Below are 27,446 nucleotides of genomic sequence, written 5' to 3'. Positions count from 1 at the left end.
CAAAGTGTGCACTACTATTACTGTTAATCTTCTCATCACTCCCTATCACCCATCCCCTTCCACTGGTGATTGTAGGACTGTAACTTGCTTGTATCCTTACGATTTATATGGACTGTTTCCTAGTATGATTTGATTGTTGATTGTACCCTATGACTATCATTAAGTGTTGTATGTTATGATTCTTGATTCTTAACGAATGTACCTTTTCTTTATGTATACTGATAGTATTTACACCAAGACAAATTCCTTGTGTGTCCAATCACACTTGGCCAATAAAGTATTCTGTTCTATTCTATTACTGTTAATACTAAATAATAAAAAGTAAAGTTATCCATACCGTGTTTCTCATATAATAAGGCTGGGTCTTATTTTTTTTTGAGCCCCGAAAAAATGGCTAGGTTGTCTTTTCGGGGGTGACTTAATTCCCCCCCCCCTTGCATCTTCGGGCGGGCGGGCAGCAATGGCTTGAATGTTGACCTCGGCATTGGTGGGGCACTTCGTATCGGGGTCAACGCAGGCAGCACCATATCTGGGTGTGCAACAAAGGTACTTCCTAACGGCAAGCCCCCCCCCACCATTCCCCCCCATTTCACATGTTTTAATATAGGCCTTAATTTGGGGGGAGGGGCTTAATTTCATTTCATGCTGGGACTTCCTATTGGGGGAGGCCGTATTGTTGGAGAAACAGGGTATTATATTTAAAAATATTTATTATAAGGTTACTTGCTGTACTTATTCATCATCATTTTAATCTTTTTTATATTCAATCTTTGCTGCATCTTCATTTCAAATCACTTGCATTTTCAGCTATTTTCCTATAGCTGAAAGAATGGAAGCAGAGGTGGTATTCAGCAGGTTCTAACCAGTTATGGAGAACCAGTAGCAGAAATTTTGAGTAGTTCGGAGAACCAGCAAATACCACCTCTGATAGAGATTTTACAGTATCCTTCCCCTGCCATGCCCACCAAGCCACATCCACAGAACCGGCAGTAAAAAAAATTGCATCCGACCACTGAATGGAAGAATGCAACAGCTCTTGTCTAGATTATACAGGCAATCCTATATTGACTAGAAGACATATGCATACATGCAAACTTTCTTTTTGTTTATTACGAAGAAATGAAGTAGTGTAACAGCAAAAATGTAGCCAGAAGAGGGGGGGGAAGGGAGAGAGGGAGTGTGTGTGAGAGAGGGAGACAGGAATGGTATTGTCTTTTGGGGCTCATAAATTTAGATAGAAAGAATTCTACATGACAATAGGTACGAACCATTACATGTGTATTGGAGAGGTCATTCTTAGAAGCTAATTTAGGCATCTATAGAATTAAATTGCCACTTGCCTAGTTTAATGCTTCTATCCCATCTGAAACCAATATATAAATTACAAGCTAGAAAGTTTAATTTCAATATTTTTTTCAATTATGTGGATAGAAAATATGAACTTATGCTGAATTTTCTAATATATATTCTTAAAATTACATACTACACTTATCTAAAAATATAGAGCATGTAGGAGCAAAACTGCAAAAGATAATATAATAATTATCATAATAATTACTTAAATTAAATAATATTGTTTTTTAAAAGATCAGAAGAAAATGTTTAAAAAGATGCACACATATAAAAACCTGAATTACTTCTGAAAAGTTTAAGTTCGAGAATATCAGCTATTTGAAACAATGTTGAGTTACTGAAATAATTTAGGTTCTCTAAAACTAATGCTGTATTTTTATTTTATGTACTTATTTGTCAAATTAATAGGACTGATGCACAAGGTGACTCTTGAAATCATACAATAAAACCATCAATTAAAACATTATAAAACCACTTGAAACACATAAAGATAAGCAAAACAAGATCATGAGATCATGAGAGGGTTAAAATAAAAAATATTTTATATGATGCAGCCAACGGTTCTCTGCTACCAGGGAATCCCGGACCCCCAGCATGATGGGGAAAAAAACACAAGTGAAGGCTTTCAAAAGGCTTTAAGGGTTGGGGCTAATTTCACTTTGGAGGGGATTATATTCCAAAGGGCAGAACATACAATTAAGATACTTTTTGATGTTACAATTTGGTCCAGCTACATATTAGCAGCATTAAAAACTCTTTAATTATTATCAACATAGAAATTATGTTGGATTATTCTAAATCTCTGTTTTTAAAAGTACTTTAAGAATATTTTTTAAGGTGAATTTCAATTATTTGCATGAATTTTGGAGTACCCTATACTAACAAACAAATTGATCTTAAAGAAGATTATTAAATTTCTCATGCTTCTAAAATAAGATTAGTTCTACACCAGATTTTCTGGATGTTTATTGAGGATTTAGAAGAGAGTACTGTAAATGGATTCTTTGTTTATTTCTTTATGCTAGAAGTACAATATGATGCAGAGGACACACATATTATATCGGCTTTCTCTATCATGATCCAATTTTAGTTTAACTAGGTTTATTAATACAATTTTAGAAAAGTAGTAACACATATGTGAATGTGGTTTTGAAATTAGATTTTATAAAGCTATGAAGAATTTTAGATTTATATTAAGTATGGGTCATAGAAAAATACTACCCTTACAATGGAAAGACTACACCACTGATATTTGCAGTCTTAAATTTATGACAAGTACGGCTTGAATTAAATGGAAAGACTGGTCAATAATTTATGACAATTGAGCCCAAAATTGCTATTGCTAAGTGAGACAGTTGTTAAGTGAATTTTGCTCCATTTTATAAACTTTTGTCACAGTTGTTAAGTGAAACACTCAATGCTTAAATTAATGACAGGATTTTAAGTGAATCTGGCTTCCCCAATGACTTTGCTTGTCAGAGAGTGGCAAAAGATAATCACATGATCCTAGGACATTGCAACCATCATAAAAATGAGTCAGTTGTCAAGCTCTGTTTTTATTTTGATCATGGAGATCATGGAGATGAATTTTGATCATGGAGATGTTCAATGGTAATAACTGTCATAAATCATTTCTCCAGTCCCATTAGTGTAGGACTTCCTGTAATACCATGTAACCAATAGAATTTTAAAATATTTAAAAGCAATGATACATAAATATGTTGTATTTTTATTTATTTTTAATTCTACATATGAAAGTTATAAGATATTTTGACCTCATTATATGTAATGGCATTTCAAAAACACCTAGAATTAAGCTAACATTCTAAAAAAAAAATCCTTCCATTTAAATTAATGGGTCCCATAATGCTTACATTTGACAGAACCGTATCCATGTAATTTTTATATGAAGAATTAGGATGCTGTATAGCAGCAGCTCTCAACCTTTTAGTCTCCAGACCGGTTCGATAAAGAAAAGTTTTTCTGTAGATCTGAGGTTATGTAGTTTTTGCATGCTGCTTGCATACCATGGATGGGCCTTCACTTGTTTGCGTGGCCTGGTTGCTGGCATGCCACGGCCCAGGGTTGTGCACCCCTGCCCTGCTGTACAGTATTCTAACTTTCTGGTAAAAACTCTTACAATGAAACTGGAAAAGTTTCGGAAATTGTGTTTAAAAATTACTTTGATTCCAGTGAGGGAACAGTTGGGATCTGGCTTTATATTTAATAATATATGTATTTTTATTATATCTATATCATCCATCCATCCATCCATCCAACCATCCAGCTAGCTAGCTATCATAAACCTGGAGATTTTTAGACTCATCCAAAATTTCATAGAGAACCAATGTGGTTGGTTATGATAGAGTACCACAGTGGTTAAGACAATGGATTAGGACTGGGAGATCCTAACTTTCTAGTTCACTTTCAGCTACTGAAGCACACTAGATAGCTTTGAGATAGTCACTCTCTTTCACTCACCTCACAGGGTTTTTCAAATAATAAAAACAGGAGAAAGAATACAAGGCATACTGTCCCAAGCTAAAAGAAACAAGGCTGTATATGATTCAAATAAACAATGCATTTTAAACTGGAATTCCTCGTGCTCTCTGGGTTTGGGTTAGGATTATAGACATTTCATTTCCCATCTAGATAACATCACTCTAAACAACCAAGCTCAGAGAATATCAAGAACTTCACAATTCAACCCTGAACTACAGATATTCTCTTCTATTGAAACTTAAACCTTATTTTCAGTTTCAGATTCTTAAATAAATACAAATTAAGCAACAAGATTCTAGTTAAGGAATAAAAACTAAAAAAAATTCTTCAATGCATACTTATTAAAACTCCACATGAAGGAAAAGATAAAAAGAGGGAAACAAGTAAAAATAAAGTCTTACCAAAAGTAACTTCTCCTTTGCCCGTTTTGTCAAAAAGCTGAAATGCCACCATAAACAATGCATCTGGAGCACAGAGGACAGATTCAAATGCTACAAATTCTTGAAAGGATATCAACCTACAGAAGAAAATGTTATTAAAAATATAGTCCCTTATTTGTAGAATATTGAAATAGAACATCCATTTAGACCTGTCTTTCCCACCCTGGCCATCACACATATAGAAACTGCAGCTCCCAAAATTAATCTTTCCTGTTTCAGAAGATGTATAGTGTCTTTAGAAATAACAGCATCAAGTTATAAGTTTTCAACATATTCCTTTCTTTTCACATTTTTTCCACAGCATAGTGTCTTTAGAAATAACAGCATCAAGTTATAAGTTTTCAACATATTCCTTTCTTTTCACATTTTTTCCACAGCCAAGATCAATCTTTGTCTTGTAAGTCAAAAGGGGATACAGATTCATACAAATTTTTGTGCTTGTTTATAAGTATTGATACATATCTGGACATTTAATGCAAAACTTTGATCTGTGTGCTAACCAGATGCTATTTGCTTATGAGCATTTTTAAATCTACAATTTTCCTTACTCCATCATATAAAGAGCCATCTCTCTGGAAAATAGAACGCATGGACACCCAACTGTATAGCAATATCTCTTTTGCAGCTAAGTGGTTAACTGAAATATTATACGATCATAACTTGTGATTTTACCGGTTGGCTTCTCCAATGATTCTGCTTTTTGGAAGCCTGATGCGAAGTATGCAATTGGCGATTGACAGTCACAATACTTACCAGGAGTGAAGCATCCAAACTTCAAACATGTGATCACAAGGACCTACTTTTTCAATGCCATTGTAATTTTAAATGGATGTTAAATGGGGCAGTTGTCAAGCAAGGCCTATCTATATGTCTATGTTGAATTTTCTTTTAAAACTGTTGACAGAACTTAATTATGATTGAAATGGCCATTTTTTGACACTAGAATTAAATATTGCAAGTTTGGGGAGATGAACATTTTCTCAATCTAGCCTTATTTGATAAAGAATGTAATTATAATTTAGTTTCATTGTGCAGTCATATTTTCTTTCCAAACTTTCACTCAAAATATGCCACTCAGATTTCTATAAACCATTTTTCAAAACAGTTGCTTATTTATTTTTGACATGTGGGGCAGTAAATCTTGAAATTATTTTAGGTTGCTAGAAAACTTGCAGAGTAATCACAAAAGCCACTTTGTGTACCAAGGTAAGGCATTCATCTAGGAGCCTATGAGTTCTAGTTCTGCTATTGGTAAGTGACCTTGGGCTATTCTCTCTCAATCCTTGGAAATAGACAATGGAAAACCACTTCCAAAATCTTGCCAAGAAAACTGCAGGGACATACCCAGGTAGCCTCCAAGAGTGAAAACTGACTCAAAGATAGAAAATACACACACACACACACACACACACACACACACAATTAAATCATACTTCATTAAAAGTATTTTGTATGAAATGTGTGAAAAGTTGGGCTATTTATATTATTATTAACTAGTAAGGTAGGAAGGTTCAATTTAGGATTTACTGAAGATGCTCGATAGTTCTCAGATATTATTTTATAATATGAAATATACTAGTTGATAATATAATTTATCACCAATAGTAAATTATTAAGTTCACTTGTTTGGATCAACCTTTCCACATTTCCATTAAAAATGCAGCAGCTTCCAAGATCAGTCTCAATGGAAGTACAGGTAGAGCATGACTTTCATTTAGAAAGTTACAATGGCACTGAAAAAAGTTTTTCACGCTGACAGCAGAAGCATCCCCATTTCATGTGAACAAAATTCAAATACTTGGCAACTGGCTTATATTTATGATTGCAGTGTCTCTGGGGTCATGTAATCAGCTTTTGTGACCTTCTGACAAGCAAAGTCAATGGGGAAGGCAGATTCTCTTTATAACTATGTTACTAAGTAAAAAAAAAAAACTGCAGTGATTTTCTTAACAACTGTAGCAAGAAAGGTTATAAAATGGCTGAAAAAGGGCGTTGGTACTTACCTGATATACCCATTCTCTGTGAGCTGTGAAGAGCATCCAGTGATGGGAAGGTGCTTCAGTCCCTTCTAGGAAGGCTGGGCTTAAACTTGAGGACACTCCTCCTCCTCCATGAGACTCCTCCTTAGTGTCCCCAGTTTTGCAAAGCCAAGGTATTGATACCCTATATGCTTAAGCCTGTGTAATAACCCTGGCCGGAACAGACCCCCTACCAGACGTAATAAAAGGGAGGGGCTGGATGCTCTTCACAGCTCACAGAGAACGGGCGTATCAGGTAAGTACCAATGCCCTTTCTCCCATGAGATGTTCAGAGCATCCAGTGATGGGACATACCAAAGCTTGGCACTGTCCTAAGGGAGGGACTCCGTCTGGGTTGCAGACCTAACTGTCTCTGAAATAACTTGCTGCAAAACTCGCCTACCAAATGAAGCCTCAGCAGAAGCAAATACGTCAATTTTATAATTTCTAATAAATGGAGATGGAGAAGCTCAGGTTGCAGCTCGGCAAATCTCCTCTATTGTAGCTTGGGTCACCCATGCTGCTATGGTGGCTGCACTCCTGGTTTTTTACGCAAGTCCTGGCATCATCTCTCCCAGCGCGTTGGTATGGCAACAGGAACCATTGCAGAGTTCTTGCATGGAACCGGGCCCAGGGGATAATAGAAATTCAAGAAATCATTTTTCCGAGCAATTTAGGAAGGAGACATACTTGTACTTTCCTTAGAATTCTGATCTGTTGAGCCAAATCTCTAATGTTTCTTGTCTGTCAGGGGAGAGGAAAACTTTCCTTCCAGGGTGTCAATGATGGCGCCAAGGTGAATGAGTCTAGTAGAGGGTGTTAAATGACTTTTTGACCAATTGATTGAGAACCCATGTAGTTGTAAGGTTACAAGTGTAGTTTGAGTATTTGAATTTGCTTGATTGATGGAAGATGCCAGAATAAGAATATCATCCAAGTAGCATTGAAGTCGGATGGACCTATCTCTGAGTGATGCTGCCAAGACAGCCAAGACCTTTGTAAAAGTTCTAGGAGCTGAAGCTAGGCCAAATGGGAGAGCAATATATTTGTAATGGATGTTGTAACAGAAACGAAGGAATTTGAAATGTGAGGGCCTAATTGGGATATGTAAGTAAGCTTCTGTGAGGTCTATGGAGGTAAGGACATCGTCTTTTCTGATGCTGAGTAAGATGGATTGGAGAGTGGTCATTTTAAATTTTCGGTAAATTAAATATTGGTTTAGACGTTTTAAGTCCAGGATTGCCCTCCATCCCCCTGAACTTTTAGGGACCATGAAGAGGTGCGAATAAAAACCAAGACCTTTTTGATTAGAAGGGACGGGTTGTATGTCCCGGATCTCTAGGAAATGTGCTATGGCTGTGTCCATGAGAAACCTTTTTTCTGCATCCCTGGAAATTGGGGACTTCATAAAAAAATCTGGGGGGGTGGAGCTGAACTCGTGCCAGACCAAATCGTACTGTGTTCCTGACCTATGTGTCAGTGGTAGAGGAGTCCCATTGGTCGGCAAACCTTTTTAGGCGACCGCCAATGGAAATCTCATTGTGGTCATTACTTGGACCTGCGGAAGGGCCTAGAACCTGTTCCTCGAAATTGTCTCCTAGGATGGAGTCCCCTTCTATATCTGTCCCCAGGTTCAATTCTATCTGTCTGTTGTCTGAATCCAGGCTGTCTTTGAAATCTTGGATAGTAGGGTTGGTAGAAGGGGCAAAAGGAATCCCTACGAAAGGGCTGTGGTGATCTGGACTCTGATTGACGAAAAAGAGAGGGAAGAATTTTCTTTTTGGTTCTGGTTTCAATTAGGAGGGGTTCAAGTGCACTGCCAAACAGTTTGTTCTCCGAGATGGGAGCTGAGGCAAGCCGCCACTTGTGCTTGACATGTGCCTGCCAATGCCTGAGCCAAAGTAACCTTCTAGCTGCAATTTGGGAAGCAATGGCCCTAGAGGAAAATTTAACTACATTGAAGGTAGCATCTGCTGAAAACTCTGCAGCAGTGATTAATTTAGCCACATCTTGATGTGCCCTAATGTTTGAGGCTGGAATGGTATCCCTCAGGTGGCGGAGCCATCTGAGAGATGATCTGGTGAAAAAGGAGGCAGCTGTGGCCGTTCTGATGGCCCATGCATCCGAGACGTGTGCCCTGCAGAGGGCTACTTCCGCCCTCTTTTCCTCAGGCTTGAGAACCTCTTCAGCTTCACTTGGGATGGCTGAGGAATATGCAAGCACAATGATAGGCTCATCCACTTCCGGAGTGTTTAGAAATTTAGAGAACTCGGGTGCCAAATTATAGTATTTTTTATCATGTCCTGTGGGAGCGGAATATGAGGCTGCTGCAGCCCATTGTTTTTGTACTAAATTGGAAAACATGTGTGGCACAGGGATAACCTTTGCCTCAGTGACTGGTTGAGAGAATATGAGATCCTCTGGAGTATTTGGTGGGGGAGGGGTACCCATATTATCCAGTCATGCGGTGTTCTTGGCCTTAAACAGCAGGGATTTAAATAATCGTGGGCGGAATAATCCTGTAAATATCCTGTCAGGTGAGAGTCAGACATCCCCCTTTCTAGCGGATCCACCTCTGACAATACCTGGTCAACGGTGTGTACCCTCCTCCATTGGATCCATTGGATCCCCTTGATCTCCCATATCCTGTGTGTACTGAGGGTCTCTGACAATGGGCAACAATAGTTCTGCGGGGGGGGGGGGACCTGATGAAGATGTGGATCCGTGATGCCCAGAGATCGTTCAGAAAGAGATCTGCAACCCGAAGCTGAGGGTGTTTGTCCTGCCTGAATAGCCTGTTGGACGGCTGCTGCTATGCCCTTCTGGATAGCTAGCTCCATCCACGCCCTCATGTTGGCAGGGATTTCCTCCGGAAGTTCCTCCTCTTGCCTGAGGCCAGCTTTAGTTGGTGTAAATGTTGCCTCTGGAACTCTCCTTGGGGAGAGAATGTTAGAAAGAGCCTCCTGGGGAGGTTGTATCGATAGCTGCTCCTTCTGGATAAATCGAGAGAGGCAGTTGGAGGGTTTTGGGCCTGTGAGGTAGAGGGTATGATGAGTGGTGAAGAGGTGGGCTGTGCAGCTGCTTGTGTACATTTTTCCACCTGCCTTTCTAATGCCTGATGGTGTCTGCGTGCATCTTTCTCTGCTGCCTTAGAGGTCTTTTGGGGCTCCGTGGACTTATCTCTATTTTTAGCAGTTAGTCTAGATCTGGAGTTGTAGCTGCTGGCCATGGTAATGCCTTTGATAGCAATGGAAAGAGGCTATGAAATTAGGTGGCTGGAACACCTAGGGGCCTGCTCCCTTAAGGTGCAGGGGATCCTGGAATAAATAGTTCCCCAATGCCTTTACTTGTACTGTTTTGCTTTGTTATCTATCTATCTATCTATCTATCTATCTATCTATCTATCTATCTATTTATCTATCTATCAGTAACTTAAAGATTTGTAGAATTTAAGTCAATCAAGTCAATTTTTTAATAAAGTACTTGTAATATCAAATATGGAGACCAGAACACAACCTGTCTGAAGAAAGGCTAAGCTAAAACTGGGGACGCAAAGGAGGAGTCTAGTGGAGGAGGAGGAGTGTCCTCAAGTTTAAGCCCAGCCTTCCTAGAAGGGACTGAAGCACCTTCCCATCACTGGATGCTCTGAACAGCTCATGGGAGAACTCACTTGGCCTTGCATAGAAACAGAAATTTGGGGCTCAATTGTGGTAGTAAGTCAAGGACTACCTGTAATCACCCAACATTAGGTAAAGAAAAAAGGGTTTCCTGCCCCGTCATGAACAACTTTAGAGTGTGGTTCTGATCTCTGTTTCTTGGCTGAGGGAGCCAGATTTGTCCAAAGACATTTTCCATGATCATGGTCGGCATGGGATACACCAAAGGCACACGGAATGCTGTTACTTTCACAAAAGTGGTACCTATTAATCTGCTCACATTTACATACATTAGAACTTCTAGGTGGGCAGGAACCACGGCACCCCGTTGCATGGCGTTTGGGTTTTGAACTCAGGTTGTCAAGCTTTCCAACTAACAAGCTCAGCATCTTCAACTGCTGAGCATCACACCCTCATCCCGTTGTGCAGCACTTGGGTCTCAAACTTGGGTTATCAGCTTTCCAACTAACAAGCTCAGTGTCTTCAACTGTTGAGCCATCGTATCCCCTTTCATCCAACATTTACATCAAATTAATAAAAACTGGTTAGAATTGACTAATAAAAGTATACTCCTCTATGGCAACATGTATTTTATCATGTTTCCATTAGAGCTTTCAAATAAAAACATTAAAAAATTTATTTGTCATACTTGTATATCCTACACAGGTTTGCAATAATTACAAGCAGCATAAAAAGTTAAATAAAACATCACAATAGGAACTAAGATATAGTCTTTGTAACATCATAAACATAATAAAAGTAGCTCAGTGGCTAAGACACTGAGCTTGATCAGAAAGGCTGGCAGTTCAAATCCCTAGCACCGCGTAACGGAGTGAGCTCCCATTACTTGTCCCAGCTTCTGCCAACCTAGCAGCTCGAAAGCATGTAAAAATGCAAGTAGAAAAATAGGGACTGCTTTGGTGGGAATGTAACAGAATTCTGTGCGCCTTCGGCATTTAGTAATGCCAACCACATGACCAGGGAGATGTTTTTGGACACCACTGGCTCTTTGGCTTTGTAACGGAGATGAGCATCGCCCCCTAGAGCCGGAAATAACTAAGACGTATGTGCAAGAGGAGCCTTTATCTTTATCTTTTAAACATCATAAAAACAGTCAAAGTAACATAGGACAAACATAGTCCTCAAAGTAACTCATTATGCAAGAATTTCCAGAAGACCAGGATGGACTATTTATCTCATTAAACATATAATCTGCCTTTCTTCAGAAGTCCTAGGCAATTTACATCCCTTCAGTTAAACCCCAAAAGATCTCTGAGAGGTTAGGCTGACAGTTACCCAATGAGTTTCTGTGGCTGAAAATTGACTTGAAGTATAATTTTTCCAGTCCTAGTCCAATCCCTTAATCCGGTAGTTCTCAAACTTTGCAGTACTATAATCCCTAAAGTGATAAGGGATCATTTCTGTGATTCCATCTCATAAATAAAGTCATGATTTCATGGGTAGTCAGAAAAGACCATGCCATGTTCAATCATTTTAATCTTTATGTTTCGGGTTTCTTAAAATTTGTCACTTAAATGAGCCTCAGTGGCACAGTGGTTAGAGTGCAGTGCTATAGGCTACTTCTGCTGATTGTCGGCTGCCTGCAATTTGACAGTTCAAATCCCACCAGGCTCAAGGGTGACTCAGACTTCCATCCTTCCAAGGTTGGTAAAATGAGGACCCAAAATTGTTGGGGGCAATATGCTGACTCTGTAAATCACTTAGAGAGGGCTGTAAAGCACTATGAAGCCTTATATAAGTATAAGTGCTATTGCTATGATTGTAGCTTATAGAGGCCAGAGGTTTTTATAGTGCTGCTAAACTTCTTGCACAGTTTTTTTTTTTTAATTTAGACCTCCAAATTGCTTACAATCGCCTCAAGGAATCCTGAGCTATCATTTTAGAACTCTTTTCTTAATCTTATAACACTTTCCTTATCATGTTAATGCACAGTTATTATGATTTATAATATGGCTTCTTATGAACTAGAACTTCATCAACTGACAGAGGAGTTCTGTTGAAATAAAGTTTAATTCATAAATACCACATCCCAACAAAACATGTTTTCAAAGAACACTACACAATCCTTTATTGCTTGCTACACATTCATTTCACATAAATTGCTGTGGTAGAGATCAAAATTTATTAATTTATATACTATCTTTAAAATAAAATGATTAGCAATTTTAACAGAAAAACACAGAAAGTCTTTATCAGCAAAATTCAATCCAGACTACTACAAGAAAAACATGAATATCTGTGTGCCAGCTGAATTCAAATTAACCCAATTTTTACATGTTAATTAAACCAGCTATTTTCTTCTTATTGTATTTTTGCTCCTTAAATAGTGATTCCCAACAGATCTACTCCAGCAACAATGACGTACTCATTTACTTCTATTATGACCACACAATACAGTAACTGAGTAGTAATTTTTCACAGTCAATTACACATGTGGTTCCTAATGGTTAAAGATGCTGAAATAATGCATGTTACACAGCCATATGCTCTGAGCTCTATACTGCATAAGGGCAGTTGCCTAGGTAACAAGCTTTCTCTGTGGCTTAGCACAACCTTCATTGAATATCATTAGGTTTCATTAAACAGCACATATTAACATGAACCTTAATATACTACTTAAGAATAATTTTGTCGACATAAGCTACAGCTTACCTAACTTAAAAGCCTGACTGAGAAAATCCTAATGACCTGTATTTTAATGATGCAAAGCTAAAAAAGAAATGGGCAAATTATAAACCAAGCATAACATTTCCTGTAAGTCTGATGCTTTATTTCTCTTAGGAAAAGGGGGGAAAAATTTGGTCAAAAGACTCTAAAATTGCAAAGACAAATTAAATAGAAAGAAAAGCTAACTACAACAACCATTTGACACCCAGCTGGGTGAGGATACTATTTTTTTTTTTTTTTGGAAGAGATACAAACTGACTAATATAGATGAATTAATTACTGTTATCCATTCCAAAGGTTTGTTGCCCACATCAATACACTAATTTTCAGGATATAACTATCCCTACCTTTTTCACTATCACTATTGAGGAAATTCTGCTTTGTTTTAGAGTATCTTTTAGTTACATATCGGAAGTAGAAATGACATATTTTTTCCCAGAAAAGTGGGTTTTACAAATCTGGAAAATACTATTTCCCCAGTTTTAGAACAGAAATTTCAAATATGGATTTTCATCATGAGACATCTGGATCCCAGGAGAGATGGGAGGACCACTGACAAGAGTAAACATTACAGCTTTTCATGCCAAAAGTAAAAAGAGAAGATGCTACTACAAAACTATGGCATAAAGTGTAAACAGATTGTGGCTAGCTGGGTAACAGTGGAAAGGAGAAAGTATGAAAATATTGTCCAACTGCCTACCTATGGTGTAAAGATATTCCTATGATTGCACTGTTTTGAGAGCACTAACTCTCATAGGCAAAACCTTAATCAGTTTTACCAAAAGAGAACATCTTTCAGGACTACTGTGCTTGGATCTGGAATTACTGCATTCTCCTAAGAATAGGGACAGACAATCACAGGAATATGGAGGTGGAGAAAACCTAATTTGGTGAAGAAAGTAAGTTTCTTATACATCAATCTTTCAACTATCTAAATTATCATTTGAGTACGATTGGCAGTACTATTCCTAATAATACTAATACTAATAATACTATTCCTAATAATAGTAATGATCTACTCCTAGGTAACCTTGAGAATTTACATATTGTGATGACTCACAGAACATACAGAACACAAGAACCATTTCTAGACATTATATTTTCAAATCTACTGAAATTTTTGTCAATCCATGAAAGCTCTCATTTAGACTTCTTCAGGAAAAATCCAGACAATTAAACATTTTCAATCTGATTTATGTCAGTCTTCCCCATTCTGATACCTTGTGAATGAGTTGATACTCTAAATGTCAACTCATTAAAGTATGGAATGACCGGTTTATAACAATACAACAACAATGAACAGTATGGTTATTTAATCTCAGTGCATTTGGAAAGAAATTAGTTAGGAAAGACTAATATAAATGTATAAACAAGATATGAAGTGGCTACATTACAGCAAGCAAGGTGAATTTATAAATCATTACTCCTAAATTCAGCACCTGAAAAAAAAAAAGCTATCAGATGCACAAGTACACAGAAATTTGAAATAGCAGGATAGCATATCATACCATACTATGAGATATAATGGAATTTCTCAGTGCCAGTTTGTTATGTGTAAAATTGAAAACACCGGGGTGAAATCTCAAGCAGGTAGGTACATTTGTGGCAAATTATTCAAAGCCTGTCATTCTTATATCTGTCTCATCCTCAATCACATTTAAAAGTGAAAGTACATGTACATCTTCTACATGTCAACCCATCAGAAAGTCCCACTGATTACAGTGGGCTTACTTCTATATAAGTAAGTATTTCAATGCTGTCTTAATTACTCAACTGCTGTTAACATATATAATGTACAACAGCAGCAACAAAAACAAGGCATTGATGTTTGAAAATTATTCTGTTACTTTCCTATGTATATGTATACACATACCCATTCTGCATGTCTTGCAAATCTACTAATTATTCTCATCATTACATTAAAAAAAATCAAAAGCTAGAATGATTCAAGCTACAATCATTGTGTAATCTTAATAGCATAATGGGACACAGGCTAAGCTATGCTTATTATTTAATATTTCAATACTATATAAACAACTTCTAAAAAATGGTGAATTAGAGATAAATCAATAATAATGGGAAAAGCTGGCATTTCAAAACATTATTTTGAATTGTGTACACTTCCTAAAAATAAAGCCACAAAGCATTTTGAGTTACTTGCTGGAATCTCAGCAATGATTGGCATAAATTGTATATTTTATTGGGCAGAATTTAATTATAGTAAATAAAATTCTTAGAAGAAAACAGTTGGATTTCTAAGAATACAATTGTAAGGAAACATTTCTTTACAGCTTATCAATGGGAGGTAAAAACAACTTTTCAAAGTCTCCTAACTCCTACCCTGGAAACAAACTTACCAAACCTTCAGTTAGCACAGAAACATTCAACCAAATATATTCTTACCCTTTACAAAGCTGAATTACCCATGAAATATTAAAAAATTAGATGATTCTGCGCACATGAAATTGTGTTAGCACTTTTCTATACTTTTGTCATATTTTTTCCTCTCATTTACTAATTAGGAATATAAAAGGCTGAACAGTTATTTTCATTTTTCCTCTTAGGAGGCATATTTGACAATTTATTAAGCACAATATTGGCAAAGTTTAAATTCTGATTTCAGTTAAACTATCTTGTTAGTCAGGTTTTTATTAAGGTTACAACCCAAAATCACTGCACTGTAAATGCTATACAACATACTGCATTTCTTTACGCTATAATATATTTGCCACAGTGATTTATGTACAAAGTTATAACAGTTGGTAGCCTTTACCCTTGACAGATGTCAAAAAAAGCTAAGCAGGGTGAAACATGATTTGTATGGAAGACCAGCAGAACACTAAGGCAGTAGGTTAGACAGAAAAGCTAACAAGATCACATCGGCAAATCGTTTCTATCTAGTTTCCTCAAAAACAATTTGGCTACATTTATGCAGGCACTAGAAATTAAACGCAACCTGAGGATTGCTTAGATCTGCAAATCATTTTAAGGTATGTTCTCTTTTTTGTGCATATTATTCAGTGAAAAATCAATGTTTCTTAAAGGCTGATGATGGCACATTATTATTTTTTTCATATATTGTACCTGTAAATGAAAAGCAAAATGTCTTTTATTTATTCGCTTAACATTCAAATAGTAGTATCAAATAAGCAATTTAGATAAATAATGACATACATACCCATCTTTGGTCTGATCTACTACACCTCCCAACAGTTGGACTGTATGGGGATTGGGCACCCCATCTCCTATTATCTTCAAGAATCGTGTGACAAAATCATTGGGAGACATGTAAAATTCACCATTTTTTTCAACACTTGCATACTGTTAAAATAAAAGAGGGAGAATTTTTATTCTTAAATTATTAAGTAAGAATATATCTTACCTGATTATATGAGATGTAATAATTACAGGCAGATCACCATATATGAAACCAAAAAAGAAATCAGACAGATCACACACACACACACACACACACACATTTAAAAACGCATTTTTTTTCTTATTTAGTGCTAATTATAATTAGTAATGACAACCAAATTGACAATGTGTGGTAGACACATGCTTTTCAAATTGGAATAAAAATTTGTAATTTGAAAAATCTTTGATTTGAAATAAAATCAGAATAAGAAAACATTTTCTCTTATTACTACAACGTGTTATATTATACTATAACTTCGTATAGTAGTTCAACATGAAGTTAATTCAAAAATCAAGTCAAAACCAAAAATCAAGGTAAATTGATTTAATTAATTCCTAGTATAATACTGCATCAATCATATCTGAAAGGCAAATATCTATCATATTCTTCTGACTAGAACTAAGAAAGTTTTTCTTTCCAGAAAAGAAGCTGGAAAAGAATCATTGGTTAATTAATTGTTTCTGACCATTCAAACCACTCTCCTTTCCTCCAAATAGATAAGTATCATCTGCCAGAAATCTCAACCATTCAATGCTGGATAGGATTTAAAAGAAAAGTTGGATGAAGCCTGGGCCAAATCTTGCTTTAGAAGGCTGTCTGAAGTGAATATATTTTCTGAATCTTTCATGCTGAAAAATCTTTTACTTAATAACATATGCCAGCAGAACAATTTGTGAAATAGTGAAATATTTTAACTCTCTCTCATACACACTTAAGAAAACATGTTTGTGCCCATTCAAATGCATGTGTACTTAACAGCCATATGTAAAACATTAGTGCTGCATGACTGTGACAACATTTTTCAGATTCTCTCTTCTTTTCCCTCCAAATGTCCACCTCTTGGGAGTATAAATAGAAAAGAAAGAAAAGTGAAAGCTGAATTTTGAAGACTAAAATTACTCCTGAAAGGAAGAAAGCAAAGTGAACAACAGTAATAAAAATGCCCTCAATATGTTATTCTGGCCTAAACCCAAGAAATCATATATATTATACAAGAAGGGTGGAAGGGAGCACATAATATATTTGGCATTCATTCTCCTACTTGATTTACAGATTGTGATTTCAAAAAAAGGAAAAATCCAAAGAGAAGGAAATAAAAACTCATATATACTTCTATGTTTTTAAGACAGCATGATTGTAGGTACAGATATGCTTTTATGCTTTGTATTAAGGGCATAATTGAAATAAGACAAAGGACCAATCAATCAAAGATTAAGGGGTTCTAAAATATACTGGACTGTCAAATAAACATTTCAATACTTCATGATATACCAATAGTTCCTTCTCAAAGTGTTGAATATCTACTATAATTTATCAAATGGTAGGTTAGTTAATAAACTGACCTGTTTCTTTACTCCCTGACATTGTTAACTGAAAACTTGTTTATGACTTTTAGACTTAGTTCTTCTGCCAACCTAGCAATTCGAAAGCATGTAAAAATGCAAGTAGAAAAATAGGGACCACTTTGGTGGGAAGGTAACAGCGTTCTGTGCACCTTCAGCGTTTAGTCATGCCAGCCACATGACCACGGACACGTGGTCAGACAGCACTGGCTCTTCGGCTTTGTAACAGAGATGAGCACCACCCACTAGAGCCAGAAACAACTAGCATGTGTCTGCGAGGGGAACCTTTACCTTTACCTTTTAGACTTTAGGTTATCAATTTTTGCTTATCTGAAATTATATTGTATTTCTTTTAGAAGTGAAAAATAAACTTCAATTCTAATGTTCTAATGTTCTGGCTCTGGATGCTCTGAAATCATTGGAAAGATCTTTAAAACAGATTGGCTAGGAACCATAGGAAAGGTTGCTATTTCAATCCCAGGACTCCAGTTTCACTATCATGTCCCAGTTCTCACCACATAACAAATCAAATTTCTGTGAAGCAAAAAGGAAACAAAGGATTCAATTAAAAAAAAGTCAACTGGGCCTGGGTACTTTTTTAGTAATGTTCTGGATCATGTTTATTAGTTATTAGAACAGGTTATCCATTCCTTATCATTACTATGTACTTTTCCAAGTTGCAATTCAGCAAACAGTCTAATCAGAAAGAGGCTGATAAGATAAGGAAATCCATGAAAATGCTAAATTTACACATGCATATTGCAATATTATGAACCTCTTGGATATGGTGAAAAGATATTAAAATGCAATTGTAAATAGACTACATAAAAATATTTGTCACTACATCTCAACTTGAAAATATCACAGCAAGCAAAACATTCTGAATAGAAAAGACATACTCCTAATTCAGTTTATGGGTTGGTTGGTTTTTTGACATGGCCTGATAATATTTACCAGAATTTTGCACAAAGCATTATCCATATCAAGTAACAAACTAGGTATCTACTATAATTCCAAGCAAAATTCAAAGAATCAGATATTGTTTTGTATTGCAAGTGCCATTGCCTATTACATCAAGCCAGAATTGTGTCTAACCATCTTTACTCATACATGCAACTGGGCTTCTCTCAGATTTAAAAATGTAATTTTGGGCAGAAGAGACATAACTGTCTAGATGTACTGTAAGTCATATACAGGCAATTTTTTTCAGGCAATTGTTGGAGAAAGGTAAAAACAAAACAGAAAAATACAAAACCTGAACATCTAACAACAGTGCATTTTTATAATTAAGACAAATTCTCTTTTGTTACTACGTTTTAAAAGTAATATTTTAGAAAAAAGTTATTAGAGTTCCATATTTATAATTTACTGTTAGCTATTTATCTATCTAATGAAGTTGTAAGAAAATACATATTGTAAAAATAGCACACACAATTAAAACTAACTTAGAACATGACAGCAATATAAAACCACACGCTTGTTTATTAGGTGATACCTTGTCTACCGAAAATGAACACTCAGTACTTTATAACCAGCACACAGATCAATCGATTCCAATGTACGTAGTCATTTATAGGAGAATCTTTCTAAACCTAAGGCTTGAAAACTTTTTAACAAGACAGTTAAGAAACAAATCAAATAAGTCAGCCATTCTGCACTTCTACATTTCATTTTTTTCCCAAGCTAGGCCCCCTGCTAAGACATTCAATAACAGAAAGCAGCACAAGGTTTCGGTGTCCCTCTGCTTCTACCCACTGTGATTTATTCTTGTGTATTTGAAATCCAATCACGTACCCCCACACTACATATAGAAAATGACCTTGAAAATGTCAGCTTGTTCATTTTGACTGAAGTCTAATCTCTTAGGTTATGGTAGGAGAGTTACAAGAAGTAGAGTTACTCTGCAAAATTATCATGACAAAAGAGGGAAGGTGGGAAAAACATCAGTTCTGTTAGTTTGGGAATAAAGACATTCAAAAAAGTGGTTCTGTAGTCAGGTATTTTTCTTCCACTTTGGTAATTATACCTACAGAGAATATGATATTGCATAATAAAGCCTAATGGTTTTTTTGGTAAGTTCCTTCAAAATTCACACTGGATAATCACATATTTTAAATACTCAGGCATTAACAAGTTGAAACCTATTTAAGCCTTTGCAGTACAACTGTGGAATACCTTTATTATTATTTTTTAATGTACAAGCTAAAGAATTCCAGATTAAAAAATATGCAACTAAGAAATTTCAAATTGATTGCTATGTGTTTAACTAACACATGAAATAATGTTTCAATTACAATATTTGTTATTTTGATTTCTTTCTTTCTCTCTCTTTCTCTTTCTTTTTTCCCCTTCTTTCCTTCCTTCCTTCTTTCCTATTTTTATAACGTCTAATATATTTTATTTATGAATTAAAGTTCAATATTAACTGTCAACATTCATTGTTCTGAAATATCCCAATAAAATTACTGGGAGAATATTCTAGAAATAAAATTATTTTTCTTAGTTATTTACAAATAGTGGTTTCCTTTTTTTAAAAAAGTCATGAATAAACTATATGTTATCATGTACAACTTTTCATTTCCCGACTTGATTATCTTTTATCTTGATTATCTTGATTATCATTCTATTAGTAGAATGAATAACTAAAAAAACCCATTCATTATTTATATACTATTTATATACTATGTCACCTTAAAATCAGCAAAAAATCATGCCTTTCAAATCTTTTTAGTGGTATTTAGAAGCATCAAGTCAACATTACTGCTTCAGATGGCCAGTTACAAATTATTACTAGCTATTTTTATTAGTTACAATAATGGAATTCATGGAAAGGCCTCTCGGGATAATATACACATGTTTTATAAACTCCTCTAAAAACCAGTGGACAAGCCTATAAAATGGAGTAAATGCAGATTGAGATTGAGTTTTGTTTCCCCAAGCTTATATATACTGATAGCCATTATGTGTTTTCAGAGTAAGGCCAAATCATCTGAATGAGCCTAACACTGGCAATGAAAATGTGAAAAGTTTCCACTTCTTGCCAATTGTAGTTTATTAGGTTGACATTTAGTTTTCTATAGCAATAGAAAATTCTCTATTAAAATAGAAAAGCCGGTTTCATAAAATCATTTTGATTCCACTAATCACAGTTAAGATTGTTCATATATTCAAGGACAAAACAAACTGCAGTTAAAATGAACAAACCAGAAACATATGAAGTTGGCCACAGGGCTGGAGAAATAGCGGCAGAGTCTTCTGAAGTTTGGGAAGCTACTGCCAGGTAGGAAGAACTATTTGCTGTTTTTCACAATATTCACAATATCTGTCCTGTGTTTTTATATTTTCAAGCTTCAATCACATTAATAGCTATTGGTCATCTGGGAAAAAAATCTGCTTGTAACCCTGAAAGTTTCTTGTTAGTGTTGACAGCACAGGGCTAAATTGAGCAATGATCTCATTTGAGATAATATATGTTTAATATACATCAAAACCACCCCATTGCTAAATACATGGAACACAAATCTGATACAGCTCGTGCAGCTTTCTTGGCAAGGGTTTTTGGAACTGAAAGAGCTGAGAGAGTATAACTGGCCCAGCTTGCTTCATGCTAAGATAGGACTAAAATCTATGGTGTCCTGGTTTCTAGAATATGTCTGATCACTACACCAGACTGGCTTTCTTATTTCTTTACTATATTTTTAATTGCTCCCTTCAATTTCAAGGTAATGAAATCTTAAAAACATAAAGAATAATTACACAAAACCTTTAAAATGTATAACATATTAATCAGACAGCCCTTTAATTAAAAAACAGCATAAATACCAGAAATATAATTTATCAATATAAGTTTCACTTAATAGTCAATATAATTTGCACTTAATAAAAAAATTAAAGAGCTAGTTGCTCAGATATATTTTTCCCAGGCCTTTTACGGGCAGAACCAGGACCTTAAATTGACTCTTAAATCAAATAGGAAATCCATAAAGTTGTCTAAAGTTGATATTTGTCTTAGGTAGGCATTTTTCTGAACATTTTTCAAGGGATGTATCGCATATATGTTATTATAGTAATCTTGAGATGAGATAATAAACCATAGACCTCTGTGGTCAGGTATGCCTTTCACAACATATATACACAAATCAATGTTCAAACGGTCACTCTTCCAATAAACTCATAAAACACTTCTAATTAATGCTGGAAATTAATGTTTAAATTATCAAACAATTAGCATCAATCTTTATCAAGATTAATTTATTCATATTTTTATCGCTGCATTTATTTCTTTACCAAAGAAAATGCAACAGTAACAAGAAAGACAACAGCGTGCAAATTATTTAGATTTTAATTATTTTATGTTATAAGAATTATTTTACAAGAAAACTGAGAAAACCATAAGAAATAAACATGACAAGTTTTAAAGATTTAACTGCTCATGAAATATATGTTGCATGATAAAAAGGGTAAAGTGGATAGAAAGTTTTCCCCATCACTTTGGGTCATGCCATTTTCTTTCCAAATAGGAACATTCCTTCACAATTTTATCAATTATTTTCAGAAATCATTTCAATTGCCTAACCTGAGGATAGCAATGTAAAACAAAGTACAATTTGCAGCATACACATTTTTGAATTCTGACTATTGAATAAAGATTAGCATTTACGTATAGTAACACTGGAACTAATATTAAATACCATATTTGTGAATCAGATTTACGCTATTTTTTATTTTTTTCTGAATGAATAGGATTAACGTGTTAGCTTTTAGCTTTAGCCATTGCCACATATAATCCAAAGGTTTAGGCAAGATAGGTAATTAAATTAAAATATAATTATTAAATTATATTTGTAGCTATTTTTATTATACATAATTAAAATAGCTACAAATATATTTCTATTGATTTTGTAAAGGAATCCTCCATGTCCTGAATAAGAAATACTGAATTATCAATTCCATTTGCAGAAGTTGGTTAGTGGAGTAGGGTGGAAGGGATATTTTAATTTCAAAATTTTAATTTCAAAAAAATTTCTCTATATTTGTACAATAATCATTCAATAATGTATTTTATTTCTTGGAGAGCTGTTCCTTTTTTATAATGCTATTTAAGTATAGCATGGGAATAATACAATGAATGATTAATGGTTAGAACACTCCAAAAGTTGAATAATAAACTAAGGAAAAAAGAAATGAAAAACTCAAGCTTTAAAGGATAAAAATATTTACTTTTAACGTACCTTCAAAAATATTGTTTTCAGCTCAGCTGGATCAGCTCTCTTGGTTAGAGCCACCTACAAGTAAATACAATTGTATTAATATGCATGGTCTATGCAAAGGATGTCAAAGTGTCATAAAAACAAAAGACATTCAAACAAAAGAATACACAATGAAATATAAATGTTCTCAAATAAGTTAAGCAGTAGTTTATGTAAAAAATAAATGAGTGCTTAACGATTATTCAGTGACTTTGCTGGAAATATTCCACAAAACAATGTAACAAATCTTAAGTGTGTAGAAAAATAGGAAGATTTTGCCCATAAAGCAAACTCAATCATATTGCTGGATTTCATTTTTATAACCTGATTACTACAGTAAATCCAAGTTATATGAAATGGATACAGCAACATAACTGACAAGAGCCTTAAAATATGAATTATTTATGCTGCAACTATATTTGCTTCATGATGCTGAAAGCTAGGTGGCAAAAAGCTAAGGTGAGTCAGACTTTAGCACTTGGATAAAGATCATCACAAAACTCCAACCTTATAAATTGGAATGGGGAACAAAATAAATAAATATATAATCTAAAATATGTGATGAAAAAACATTTTCCTTTTGCTGCTTTAAAATGGCCATATCCATTTTACTTCATCATATTTGGTTATCTTTTATCTGTATTTTAAGTTTTTATTTTATTTGTTGTAATTTATCTGTATTTTAAGTTTTTACTGATTTGTTGTAATTTCTTTGATTGTTGAGAATTGCCTGTTATATTATTATTGTTGTTAATTTTCAATTCAAGTCTAGGACTGGTATAAACTTAACAGTTCAAGTCCTAACCAGGGACCTAAAGGTAGCATCTGAGTATATAGGCAGTTCCGAGTAGGGTGTTTTTTGGAAAATTCAGGATATTGAGGTCTAATAAATTCAGAATTTACATGTATCTAGGCAACCCTTTGGGTATTGCTATTATTATTATTATTATATTATACACAAAAATGACAGTATACACAGCAAACAAGATAACTATGCTGGGTTTCGTATCACAAATCACTAGTCAAACAGTTCCCAAGTGTTTAGGACTGCATGATGTATCGGCAGATTATATGAGCAGCTCCCAGTAAGGTGGCCTTCTGCAGCTGACCAATGGTGATATTATTGTTGTTGTTGTTGTTGTTGTTATATTCCAAAATGTAGTCAGGAATCAAGCTTCACACTAGCACACTTTTAATATTTAGTTTATAAGAAATCTTCCATTAAAGAGCGAAATCAAAATGAAAGCGAACCAAACAAGTTCCCAGAATAACCATCAAAACTAAGCTGACAACAATCAATTTGTTCAAAGCTAGAATGAAATGAATTTGATTATATATTCAGGCTAATTTATCATAATGAAAACTGAGAAACTGATTTTGGCCAGTAGATGGGAGACCAACAGTGATATACTTTGACATTTCATAAAAAAAAAAATGCTGTTATGCAATTGATGTAAGATTTTAGCAAATTGCATTTCAGTATCACATGACTCCTGTTTGTTATGTTCTAACTCCTAATTATTGTTTTAAAATCTGAATAACAAAATCTAGTATTATTGCAGTTCCAACACTCATCATGTCTGATCTACAGCACATAAGACACAAACAGTCATAAAGATAGATAGCTCATATAGATCTATATCTGATAGATATGAATCAGATATGATAGGTATAAATAGGGAATTGTCAGCAAATCTCAATAAAAATTCTTAACTATTGAAGCAGAGTATGACCACTCTTCCAACTGTAGAAAGATAACACTGATTTAATTCATAATCTATTACTTTCTATTATAGTGAATATGTACAATGTATATTTAATATAACATTAGTTTGAATGAATATTGCCAATAAATAAATAAAAGATTGAGTCAAGTCTTTAATTTCTTTTTTTTTAACTTTATTGAGACTTTTACATTTTCACCTATTCTTTTACTTTATATGTTTACATGAAATGATAAGCATTATGTTGACTCCACAATCAGTTTTATAAGCTTTGTCTCTACAAGGTACATCAAGTTTAAGTCCACATTTTTACATAAATAAAAAGATCATTATTTGTTTATTCAAATAAACAAATAATGAACTCAGCGTGGTATGCAAAACTAGAAAATTCATAAAACGCATAAAACACCAAATAAAGCAGATAGCCTAAACTGATATTATAAACAACAGAAATCAAACAAAACAGGGCGACCCAAAGTATGATGATGCATTAATACAACAAATCTCAGGACCAAAACCAAGTTTAGGAGTTTTTCCACTATATTGGCAGAGAAGGCATAGTGCTTAGTTATTGCAAAGATGTTTTTCATTGTTAAAAATAAAATGTTCTAGGATATCCAGAAAATTTGGATCTTTTTATATGAAATTGAAACTTTTTATATGAAATTGTTTAGTTTATCCCATAACCTCAACTAGCATGATCAATAGCAAGAGATTATGGGAACTGTAAAATAAACTGTAAAACACAATGAGCCCAAAACTTGTCTGTTCCTGCTATTAGGTTTTCCTCTATGAATCTCTCTTCCAATGACCTCAATCATGACAAAATACATAAAAGTGGCAAACAGATAATCTAAATTCATTGACAATTAGCTGGCTAATAGCAATGTTCAATAGAACAAGTCATGCCAACATTTGTAATGAGGTGACTAATTGAGGGGAAACTACATTTTAATTAATCTTCAGAATAAGTTTATCGTTCAGATTTAAAATAACCATAAAATAAAATAGGTTTTTATTACAAAAGTACTTTCTAAAATTTCCTTCATTTTTTACATTAAATTATTAGTCACTCAGAATAAAATTTATTTTTTATTTCACCATTTGCTGGTTCTGCTAGTCATCCAGTTCTTTAAAAGAAGACGTAATATAAAGATTTAGGGTTCCGTGTGAAAAACTAGACAATTATTTGGAAAAACTAAATTATTCATTTATGTTCTAAATTAAACCAGGTGTTATTTATATATAGTACTTCAGATTTACAGTTATATTCTTTGTCAAAAGTATTGGAAACTTTTAAATTCTCCCATGAATGCATGAATATAATGCCAGTACATCTTAATGGGTTAAGATTACAAAATGCTTTCAAGAGGTAATTACTTGAATCTAATTATTTTTAGAGTTATGTGGCACATGGCATTAGCTACACAGCACTTTATATTCAAAAAGGTAAGAAGGTGCTTTTGAATGAAAGAATACACAGCACTCATCTGATACTTCTTGAACCAAACACATATTTTCCTAAGTGTATAGTAGCATTTCTATTCCACCTACACCAAAGCATCTTTCTTCCTTCAAATTATTAATCCTGATTCAAAAATGACAGTTTTAAAAGAGTAACATTTCACTATCATTAACAAATATTATCAAAAGATAATATTTTGCCACTTCAAATTCTCTTTTACTAAAATAAACATATATGTTGTCCTTCTGTAAATATGGTCTTCTATTGAAATAATAATAGTCAAGTCAGTTTAAAGGATAGATTTTGTAACTTTACATATGCATGCATTATATGGAAAATACATCACCTCAGAAGAAACACAAGCAATGGCCCTTGTAAACAATCTTCTAAATCTTATATTATTCATTCACTTTAGCCTTTGCCTCTAATAAGAACTATGTGCCACACAATAAGAAACATATTGGCATTAAGAACAAAGCACATAGTTTTGATCACCTAACTGAATGCTAGCTATTTGGGGATCAATGATATTTGGCAGTTTATCCCTTCTAAAATTCACTAAAATGACTCAAGCAATTGTGGGATAGGTTGCTTGAAAATGTGTATTATCTAAGTGTACATGCTGTCCTAAGTGTCATAATCTTGTGCTAAGACAGTTATTTGCTCAAGAGCCCATTCAAAAGGCATTGTGCTCTCTGTGGCAGAAGAGATCTAAATTCAATGAATTCTGCAACAACTCTACAAAATAACCCTCACCACCACCACTATAAAAGATTTGTTACCTATCCTCTATCCCCACTTCATTATCTATAAAAGGATGATCCTATACAGCTGCAAATCCAATATTCTGTTAAACATTCACAGTCTAGCACAAATGTAATATCCCCACTATGTATACATTCTAATGTAATACCTGAAGGATGTTGCAATATAAGAGAACTAATCATTGGATAGTTTCTGAAAAATAACTTAATAGCCTGGTTGAAAATCGTGTGTGTGTTGTTTTGTGAAAGACAGACAGACAGACAGACAGACAGACAGACAGACAGACAGAGAATTTTAAATTAAATATATTTCCAAGAAAGTGAAAATGGTATTACTATGCTGCATTGAACTATAATATAGCTCTATAATATAACATTCTTTTCCATTTCAATCAGAAAACATCTTCATGTGTAATACTGCTACAGTACATTTGTTTTTTCAAAGATAAAAACTGTAATGAACAACCTGTGGAATTAGGCCACAGAAGATACCCACATATAGATAAGGTCAAATAAGGCAGAACCTTGGACAGCTCCCCGTGAAAGTTCTGTAATAGAAGTTGTTTTGTTGATAGAGATGCAAACATCTCCCTACCTACATCATTTCTCAGGCAACTCTTTCCAGATCACAGAAGCTTCTACCACAATTCTCACAATCCAACCTGTGCAATTTTGGTTCCTGCCAAAGTTCTGATTCAGGAATTTTGATGCTAATAAAAGAGACTTTTCCACTCATCGACAGACGGAATAGGAGAGAGGAGGAGGAGGTGCTTTCTAAGCTTGGTTGTTTTCTTGCAGACATTTCATTACCAGAACTGGTGGTATT

General features: G+C 34.6%; 1 protein-coding gene across 4 annotated transcripts in view; it reads right to left on the bottom strand.

The window, feature by feature from the left end:
- The window catches only part of SLC25A13 (solute carrier family 25 member 13), a 160,020-nt gene that overhangs the window by 93,143 nt on the left and 39,431 nt on the right, over positions 1 to 27,446 (bottom strand). For all 4 annotated transcript variants that reach the window (XM_087945407.1, XM_087945406.1, XM_087945408.1 and 1 more), the window contains 3 exons: positions 22,650 to 22,703; positions 15,836 to 15,978; positions 4,257 to 4,372 (listed from right to left, as the gene is read on the bottom strand). In XM_087945407.1, coding sequence (XP_087801533.1) covers positions 4,257 to 4,372; positions 15,836 to 15,978; positions 22,650 to 22,703 — 313 coding nt within the window. The remainder of the gene's footprint in view (positions 1 to 4,256; positions 4,373 to 15,835; positions 15,979 to 22,649; positions 22,704 to 27,446) is intronic.

The sequence above is a fragment of the Notechis scutatus genome, chromosome Z, assembly GCF_049901735.1.
Source record: "Notechis scutatus isolate UNSWTSFEM ecotype Mainland chromosome Z, rNotScu1.2, whole genome shotgun sequence".
NCBI classification, from domain to species: domain Eukaryota; kingdom Metazoa; phylum Chordata; class Lepidosauria; order Squamata; family Elapidae; genus Notechis; species Notechis scutatus.
This window is presented reverse-complemented; position numbering and strand designations above follow the sequence as displayed.